Source organism: Chanodichthys erythropterus, chromosome 3 (assembly GCF_024489055.1).
Source record: "Chanodichthys erythropterus isolate Z2021 chromosome 3, ASM2448905v1, whole genome shotgun sequence".
Taxonomy (NCBI): domain Eukaryota; kingdom Metazoa; phylum Chordata; class Actinopteri; order Cypriniformes; family Xenocyprididae; genus Chanodichthys; species Chanodichthys erythropterus.
This window is the reverse complement of record NC_090223.1, coordinates 22,628,494-22,638,222: the sequence shown is the minus strand read 5'-3', so window position 1 is coordinate 22,638,222 and position 9,729 is coordinate 22,628,494. Positions and strand designations below refer to the sequence as shown.

General features: G+C 37.0%; 1 protein-coding gene across 2 annotated transcripts; it reads right to left on the bottom strand.

The window, feature by feature from the left end:
• Positions 1 to 342: 342 nt before the first annotated feature.
• slc25a10a (solute carrier family 25 member 10a) lies at positions 343 to 8,850 on the bottom strand. Of its 2 annotated transcripts, XM_067371969.1 has the most exons (11): positions 8,351 to 8,850; positions 7,021 to 7,140; positions 6,790 to 6,904; positions 5,136 to 5,184; positions 4,933 to 4,974; positions 4,815 to 4,858; positions 4,401 to 4,471; positions 4,219 to 4,311; positions 3,857 to 3,934; positions 2,065 to 2,121; positions 343 to 1,973 (listed from the first exon to the last, which is right to left on the bottom strand). In XM_067371969.1, the coding sequence occupies exons 1-11, from the start codon at positions 8,438 to 8,440 to the stop codon at positions 1,866 to 1,868; spliced, it is 867 nt and encodes a 288-aa protein (XP_067228070.1). In that variant the 5' UTR covers positions 8,441 to 8,850; the 3' UTR covers positions 343 to 1,865. The 2 variants fall into 2 exon arrangements, with proteins under 2 accessions (XP_067228070.1, XP_067228080.1); XM_067371979.1 differs by lacking the exons at positions 343 to 1,973; positions 2,065 to 2,121 and adding an exon at positions 3,624 to 3,676.
• Positions 8,851 to 9,729: the final 879 nt, after the last annotated feature.

Below are 9,729 nucleotides of genomic sequence, written 5' to 3'. Positions count from 1 at the left end.
CTGACACTCACATCAATAGACATCAACACCATGATGAAAGTGTGATGAACCGGATCTTGGGTGGTGGCGTACAGGGAAAATCGAGATGAAATGTTGATTTTTATACATAGTATTTATCAGAAAAGCATTTATATCCAATGAAGGTTGTTTTTTTGTTGTTGTTTTTCTTCACGAAACAGTTCGACTCTCTGACCTATCAACTTACTTTCATAAACATCTTTGCAAAAACATACTCAACCTTGCAAAAATGAGTATAGCATGAACACATACCAAAATGGTGATCGCTGTAATTATGTCATCATATCTCAAAGGCATGGTTATTATATGCAGATACTTCCCCCCTTCATGACAGTGTGCGTTAACACTCGCGCCATTGCGCTACAGTGATAAAGCAGCACTGCCACCTGTCGGACATTACATGTATTACATTATTCATTGCAACAAAGGTGATGACACCAGCAGATTTATGGTTTATGATGGGTCCTCAAATAATAGAACACACAAAATGTCAAACATTAAGATATTGAGATATTATGAAATTGTGTTTTCTGTCAATTTCAGGTAAATTGAAAAAGGTAGTATTTTTCTTATTATCACGAAGAAACAAACATGATGGTCAAGGTCTATCACACAAATGATAAATTAAGTTTAAAACATGATATAGCAATACATTATCACATGCAGGCAACTTGAATGTCAATATTAATGGCACTGCAAAAATGTATTAGCAAAATGGACACACAGCTAAAGAAGCTATCAAATTTTCTCCTCCTGAATCAAATTCCTTGGCCAGTACTTCACTCGATTCACTGCCCATTGCTCTACGTCCTACTGTGGAGAGTGTCACGCTCTCTGCATATTCTCTTAAGATGCTGTTTTTGTCCTATTTACACCTGGGCCCGGTTTTTCAAAAGTAATCCACTAGGATTTTGGATAACGGATTGGATCAAATCTTGAAAATGTGTTTTTCAAAAGAAAAAACGGATTACATAATCGGATTAGATCACGTAATCCAATCTTGGTTTTGATCCGGATCAAACCTTTAGTTTGGGTTTTTCAGAACTTTTTTGTAGGATTTGGATCACTTTGATCCAAAAAAACAGGATTTTCCTGATCCCAACAACAGGGGGTAGGATTTCAAGGTGGATCCCAGGAGGAAAATGTACTAAAACTTTAAAACTAGTCAAAAAATACAACATTTTTATCATGTAATATACATACACATTTTTATCTTGCTCTTGATTGGTTTAACTGTTTAATTTATTACTTTAATGCAGACATTAGTCTACATATTTAACCTTTCGGTAACCTACTCTAAAGTAAAAAGAAATTTTGGTGCCATAAAACAATCCCTAAGCAGCTGTAAATATCCAACAAAATATATTTAATTCAAAACCCATATTCTTTCTATCAACATGTCCCTTTAGGGCCTCCGTAGAGCACTGGAAATCCAGATTTGGTGATCCTGAAAAGTTCCGGATCCTATCCGGATCAGATTGATCCAATCCAATGTTGCTTTAAAAAAACTGGCTCCAAAAGTAAACTGGATTACGTGATCACGGATCGCAAAAAAAGGATTATTATTACTGTTCCAAGTGTTTCGAATCAATCTTTTAAAGCCTCAAATGACTGGAAAACCATTGTTTTAGCACAATGAATGACTGTCAGGTGAATAGGTGGTCTTTCATGGATGTCCAAATAGGTTTACACTACAAAAGCAAAGTTCTTTTCTGTCCACTGTATGTAGTTTCAGTGATTTGAACACAGAATGTTTTGGACCCCATTAACACCTGGATTTAGTGCTGTCTTCTTGTGAACGGATCACCTGAAACTGATGTTAATACCAGGAGCCTGTGGGTCAGAGTTCATGTAGAGGTGACAACTCTAATACCAAAGTACAATCGGAGCTGCTCCAGAAAGATGAAAGTTAGTACAGTGTGAGGAATCAGACGGATTCCAGCTGGGACAAGACCCTGAGGAGCCAAAAACACATGGTTACTACAAGAGTAACACAGTTTAAGAATGTATAACACACACTTTCATGGCATGAAACATGGTTTTCACCTTGTAGAAAGCTTTAAGTCCAAGTTTTCCAGTGTCGGTCAGACAATGAATCACCCCCTACCACAGAAACTATAGTGTCACAACTGAAGAATAACCATCACAAATTTGAGCGTTGATAAGATTAACATTTTTGTGAAATATTGTAAGAATTTGTGAAATATTACCGGTATTACAATTTAAAATATATATATTCCAACAGAAAACATCTATTAAAATGTAATTTATTCCTGTGATGTCAAAGCTGAATCTTCAGCATAATTACTCCAGTGTCTTCAGTGTCACATGATCCTTCAGAAATCATTCTAATGTGATGATTTGATACTCAAGAAACATTTACTATTATTATCAATGTTGAAAACCATGAAATATTTAGTGGAAACTATGAATTATCCCACATATTCACCAGGATTTTTTGATGAATGGAAAGTTCAAAAGAACAGCATTTTCTTATAGAAACCTTTTGTAACATGATAAATGTCTTTACTGTCACTTTTGATCAATCTAATGCATCCTTGCTAAATAAAAGTATTAGTTTTATGTGTATATATACACACCGATCAGGCATAACATTATGACCCCCTTCCTAATATTGTGTTGGTCCCCCTTTTGCTACCAAAAACAGGCCTGACCCGTCGAGGCATGGACTCCTCTAGACCACTGAAGGTGTGCTGTGGTATCTGCACCAAGATGTTAGCAGCAGATCCTTTAAGTCCTGTAAGTTGCGAGGTGGAGCCTCCATGGATCGGACTTGTTTGTTCAGCACATCCCACAGATGCTCGATTGGAGAATCTGGGGAATTTGGAGGCCAAGTCAACACCTCAAACTCGTTGTTGTGCTCCTCAAACCATTCCTAAGCCATTTTTGCTTTGTGGCAGAGCGCATTATCCTGCTGAAAGAGGGCATAGCCACCAGGGAATACCGTTTCCATGAAAGGGTGTACAAAGTCTGCAACAATGCTTAGTTAGGTGGTACATGTCAAAGTAACATCCACATGGACCAGCAGAACATTTCCCAAAGCATCAGCCTCCCTCTGCCGGCTTGCCTTCTTCCCATTGTGCATCCTGGTGCCATGTGTTCCCAGGTAAGCGTCACACACGCACCCGGCCATCCACGTGATGTAAAAGAAAATGTGATTCATCAGACCAGGCCACCTTCTTCCATTGCTCCATTGTCCAGTTCTGATGCTCACATGTCCACTGTTGGCTCTTTTGGTGGTGGACAGGGTTTAGCATGGGCACCCTGACCTGTCTGCGGCTATGCAGCCCCATACACAACAAACTGTGATGCACTGTGTATTCTGACACCTTTCTATCAGAACCAGCATTAACTTCTTGAGCAATTTGAGCTACAGAAGCTCATCTGTTGGATCGGACCACACGGGCCAGCCTTCGCTCCCCACGTGCATCAGTGAGCCTTGGCCGCCCATGACCCTGTCGCCGGTTCACCACTGTTCCTTCCTTGAAACACTTTTGATAGACACTGACCACTGCAGACTGGGAACACCCCACAAGAGCTGCAGTTTTGGAGATGTTCTGATCCAGTCGTCTAGCCATCACAGTTTGGCCCTTGTCAAACTCACTCAAATCCTTATGTTTGCCCATTTTTCCTGCTTCTAACACATTAACATTGAGGACAAAATGTTCACTTGCTGTCTAATAAAGATACTTCTTTTAAAACATTAAAAAAATCTTACTGACCCCAAACTTTTGAACAGTAGTGTATATATATGATCCTATAGAACCCAAAATTTTTATTTTTTATTTTAAATTGAGAAATTCAAAGACAATCTTACCCTGTATTCCCCTTTCGAATTCATCAGCCTGGTTTTCACCACATCCATGGGCTGACAGAGAACAGTAGCACAGCCTCCCTGTGAACAGGACAACATTAAAATGTTTCTACAGTATGTTAACAAAGATGAACTACTTAGTGGAATCAACATCACACTTTTTACATTTTTAAACAGACAACACTCAAAAATGTCTTGAAGTCACAGTAGCAAAAGGGTGCATAATTCCAAAAGTGAGAGAGAGGGTGGAAAATGGTCATGTAAATGAAATCAAACTACTACATAACTGCTTGACCAACAAGTGGAAAAATAAAATGACGAAAAAGTAAAGGTTATTTTTCAATGTGTTTCTGAAGGCAACTTACCGCAATGAGGCTGGAAAAAATGTGAGTGAAAATGTTATCAGTCACCAGACCAGTTCCCAGAAGCAGCTGCTTGGCCTGGTCATAACAGGAGAGCTAGAAGATCCACAGAACACTAGTGAGGAACTGAGACTATCCTGCTTATTTAAGGGCCAAATGACAGACCACCAAACCATTTTTATTACCTGCCCCACAGTGACCATGGCCCCTCTACTAGCTGCCATTGAGGCTCCAGAGAACAGCTTCCTTATTCCCTCTGTGAGAAAGGGCGGCAGTTCATGAGGCAGGGATCTTACAGACAGAGCTCTATGAATAATTCAAATGACCCCAACCCTTGTCTGTTCTCTCTTTCCTGATGAATGAATAAGTAGCACAGCCCCACATTCTGTTATTACACATTTCCAAATTGCTGTGGGAAGGTTTTAAAGTGCAGACTTTGGCATGCTTAATTCTCTGGCACCAAAGCATCGCTGCAATTCATTCTATACTAAATTTTGCGACTATATATTTTCAGACAGTTCATTCATCAGATTTCTTCTAGTCCTAAGCCAAAATATGCATCTATTTTTATTATTGTGAAAGGATTTGCTTGTTCTCACCTTCATTCCAGACGCGCAACAATCCGTCAAGAGCGTGTGCATAGCTGCAAAACACCGTATACTGTCAAGACAGATCATCATTCTGTTTGGTGTATGGTTTATAATCTTTGAGACTCACTTTCTTCTAAGCTCAAGTGGCAACTTCACATCATTCTGCATTCTGTTATAAAACACAAGGTAGAAGAAAATCATTCAACCTCACAGCACTTTTTATTATTTACAAAAAAAGTACCAAAATAAACCACTTACAGTTGCTCCACCACAAAAACACTCACAACTGCACTGCTGTTCTCACTTATTGTGTAAATCAGTGTCACTCACCTGACATTAACCATGTCTGCTGGCGTCCCAATAAACCCTCCAGTAAGACCTACAGATTAGGAAATTAAATTACGTTTTCTTAATCAGCTGTTCCTTTCCTCCAAGAAGCATATTTTATTGTATGAAAACAGACTCTCTAAGATATTCTGCTTTCTCATTTTGTGTTTCATGGAAATAAATTTTAACAAATGGTAAAAATGACATAGGTTTCAGTAAATACTTTCCATTAGCTATGTTTACATGCACCCAAATCTGTTGAATGGAACTGATGAAGACTCAATTGAAAAGCCTTTATGTAAACACTTCAGTTGATCTGATTGAGTCTGATCCAAATTTAATTTAATTCAGATTGAAAGTGGAGGTGTAAATGTGAAATAATCCAATAAACAGGAAAAAAAAAAAAAAACTAAGCATGTAAATGTTAAAATACGACTGCGGATTCAAAGATTTTTCTTATGTCAAATCAACTTAGATAATTAATGTGGTTCAGATGACATTCATTGTAACATTTATCACCTTCATTGTATTAACTCATTTTTTTAATTTCAATGAACTCAAAATTAAGGCAACCAGGTAACTTACTTTTTAACTTTTTAAGTTAAACCATTAAAAAATTATTATTTTACAGTGTACTTGCATGTATACCAGTGGCCTTTCATCATTAGAGATTATATATGAATGTGCATATGTTTATGTCTTATGAACTGGTCAGTGGAGACTGAATATTTAAATATATATACGCAAATATATATTTGTTTTATAAATTACATATTTGTCAGCTTTTATTTTAGGTATGTCATCAAGGCAAAAATGACATTTATACTCACAGTAGCTCAGGTGAAATTGTAGCTTTCTTTGGTTCTGAAAGCAGTGACTTAAGTTTTGTTTGGAGCAGATAAATACACGCATAAAATGAAAATAGGAATCAGATTCCAAGGTTTAGGGTTCATATAAAAAGAACTTTGAGAATCTGGACTGGATTCAGTATGATTGACAAAAATGAGTGCATGTGAACATACCTATTTTGGGGTGAACTTTCCATTTAAACCAGAGGTTCTCAACTAGGGGGCCTCAGCAAACTTCCAAGATGGTCTCAAGGCGACTTAAAATGACTTAAAATAAGCAAAACCAATAAAAATCAAGAACTGTTTGTTTCTTTTGAAGAACTAGGATTCTCAATGTTTGATACATGTGGTAGCCTAATTTTAAAAGGGTGATTTCTAGTCCTAAAAAAGTTGTGTAAATTAATGAGATCTTAATATGCCATGGGGATTTTAATAAAGATAAGTTATCCTGAGCTATAAACTATTTAATAAATAGATAAATTGTGAGTAAAAAAAATGATTTAAATCCCTAAAGAACATTCCACAATTAAAACTTCTGGAGTTCTGAAACTTATTGTGATTTCAATTATTGTTGTAAGTTAATTTAGTTTATGGACTCCTAGTTTCTGTAAATTAAACAAAAAATAAAACTCACTATTAGCATACATGGAGGCCTTAAAATTTGTTATGGACAATAGAGGGCCTTGGAGTCCAAAAGGTTGAGAACCACTGCTTTAAAAGATGCCAAATAGAGTGAGTCATCTTCAGTTCATCATTTGCTTCACTGGCAATGGTAATTAAAATTACAATGGAAAGAGTCTCCTTTTTACCTCCAAAAGCAGCCAGTAAGATCTTCTGGTAGAAGGGCATGGGCCCCTGGTTTCGACTGGAGATCTTGTCTCTCACAGTTTCATAAATGGCAAAGCGGGTCATTGAGTAAGTCATCTAGAAAAGTAAATACGGCCCCACACTGTCAAAAGTATCTGTATTATTCAGGCTGCCTTGTTGAAGGACCATAAATTTAGCTCAAAAACCTCCAAATGCTCTTCAGAGGCACTAACCTGCCTGCAGAGGGAGGCACTGAGGCCGTTGTAGAGCGCTAACAGCCCATCACTGCGCACCACCTGCGTGGCCATGCTAGTCATCCTCATCTTCACCTCCTGCTGGGTTTGCAGATGAACCTGCAGGTGGAGGAGGAAACCAAGGCAAAATGCAGCATAGACTATACTGTAGACTACATTATTACACATTTTACTGTACTATACTGTACATAAGCAATAAGGCGCATGAGACATGTGACCTTGATTGTCTTTATAAAATGCTTAATCAAAAAAAAAAAAAAAAGGCTGTTTTATTGCCAGGCAAAATAATAAGAAAATATTTCACCATTTAAAAAAAAAAAAAAATACTAGCCAAACGCCAATAAATTGATGATAAAAGTAGCCCTCTTGTGTCACTTCCAACTGTTTAAAAATATGTTTTTGGAAAAATGTGTGCAAAATGATTTTGTGTTTGGCACTGACAAACACATTAGGGTCTACAAAACATTTTTTACTCTTAATGACTACAGCAGATTGGCTAAGATATTTTATCTGGAATTTCTGCTGTAATTATATGACAGTTTGAATTATTATTTTTGTTAACAGAAACTTGAATTGTCCACGATATATTATATAACCACAATATTTTCAGTTTACATCTTGATAGTGTGTACATGTGTGTGTGTGTTTAGCATTTTAGCATTACCCTTTTAGTTCGCTGAAGCCTCCCAGTGGACTGAGAACCACTGTACTAATCTATATGATGCGCTAATACTTGTTCAATAAATACAGTAACATTTGTGATGTAATATAGCCTACTACAGTGGCTCTCAACCAGAAAGCCAGGGGCCCACAAGGGGCCTCAGCATACTTCCAATGGGGTCTCAAGATGACCAAAAATATCTTAAAATAAAACATAATTATTAAATAAATCAAAACAACTAAAATCAAGATATGTATTAGGCTATTTTAATTCACCCCTCAACAAAAACTGTCTTGAAAAACCTGGATATGTGCCTAGCCTCATTTTAAGTGTTATTTCTAGCCCTAGAAAATTAATAAAAGCATAAAACCCCAATGTAGCCTAAAGTTTTCTAGTTATTCCAAGCTCTAAATATTAAGGAGTAGAATTTTCGAATTTTGTTCTGGACAATTGGGATCCTAGGAGTTAAAGAGGTTGAGAACCATGCATACATAGGGAATGGGCTACTTACTATACACTATAATATACTATACTATAGTCTATTCTTTTCTATTCTATTCTATTCTATAGACACATAAAGTTGTTATACACTGAAGACTAAGACTGCAGGTCTCTTTAGAAGAGCTCATGTAACCCCCTCACTCGTACCTTGATCAAGTCCAGTGGGTGAGTGCAACAGGCGGCCGCACACGAGGCAATTCCTCCGAAATACCAGCGCGAAACACGCGTCTCTGTCATGTCCGAATCTGGGTTTATTCCGTGACGACACGATGTAGGAATAAAGTGGAATAACGCGATTCACGCGCGACATTAACCGCTCGGATCTGTGAGTCCAGTGATAATCCTCTACAGTGCAGCTGATGATTTAATGCTGCCGGAAGACCTGTACTGTCAAAAGTAAGCTTGTCAGTATTACTTAACCCGCTATACGTAGCGTTACAAATGCACAGAAAGTCCCTCGTTTGTTAACAATAACAGCGTTTACTGATATAGCGGGTGAAGCGCGCGGGTTAAAGCAGAGTGCGTCGCGCACTGTAGTCGAGCGTCGTGCTGCAGTCTCGCACGCTCCAGGCGACATTACAAGATCGAGCATCTGTCAGAGGAAAGTAGGCTATCATGTGCCACAGCTACATTGTTGCTTTAAGGGGACACGCAGTTGGCATTAGGCCTATTACTCACATGGCACGGTAAGTGTTAATTCAGAAATTATTCTTTATTTGCATTTTTATGTTCAAATGTTTCTGGGGTCTTTTGAATTTATCGAGGAATTATTGAGCCTTGCTGAGTATAGCCTATTATTTAGCCAGTCATTTCTTCAAAACAATTAAATATCTTTACGGTAAGCAAACAAGAGTATTTGCACTGAGAAAGTCATAAGGTGTCAAGCGAGCTTTCAGCTGGTTTCAGTGTGTACGTGACATGTATAAATAGAAACGAGAATTGTTTTACCTCTGTTGGGTTTGTTAAAAGTTTCGAATAAAGTTCACTGTGAAGTGATTGCTGCCAGACTTCGGTTCATTTTTTATTAATATTTAACCTTTGGTAACAATTGCGAGCACTTCCATGTATAAATAAACAGTAATGTGCAAAAAATTCTTAGGCACATCGAGTCCAATTTGGGTTATTCCTACAGTTTGGTGTTTGTTTTTTGTTTTGTTTTTTGTTTTTTTTTTTTTGTCCCCATGAACTGCATATTTTAAAATGTAAAAAATGTAATCGTCCTTCTTGCCACATGGCTTTTCATGCATGGATGTTGTATCGTGAATTAAGACAAATTCATATATAATTCATATATATAATATATTATATATATATATATATATATATATATATATATATATATATATATAAGAAACTTTAAAACTTAAGTTAAAACTTATAAAATAAACTTTTTGAAGCCAAATTCCTATGTCCCCAATCACATTTTCTCAATTTCACTTTGAAAAGTTCGTCTACATATATTTCAAAACACAGTTTTGAGTAGGCCTATTAGTATTTGTCTATTCTTTTTTACATAAAATATTTTT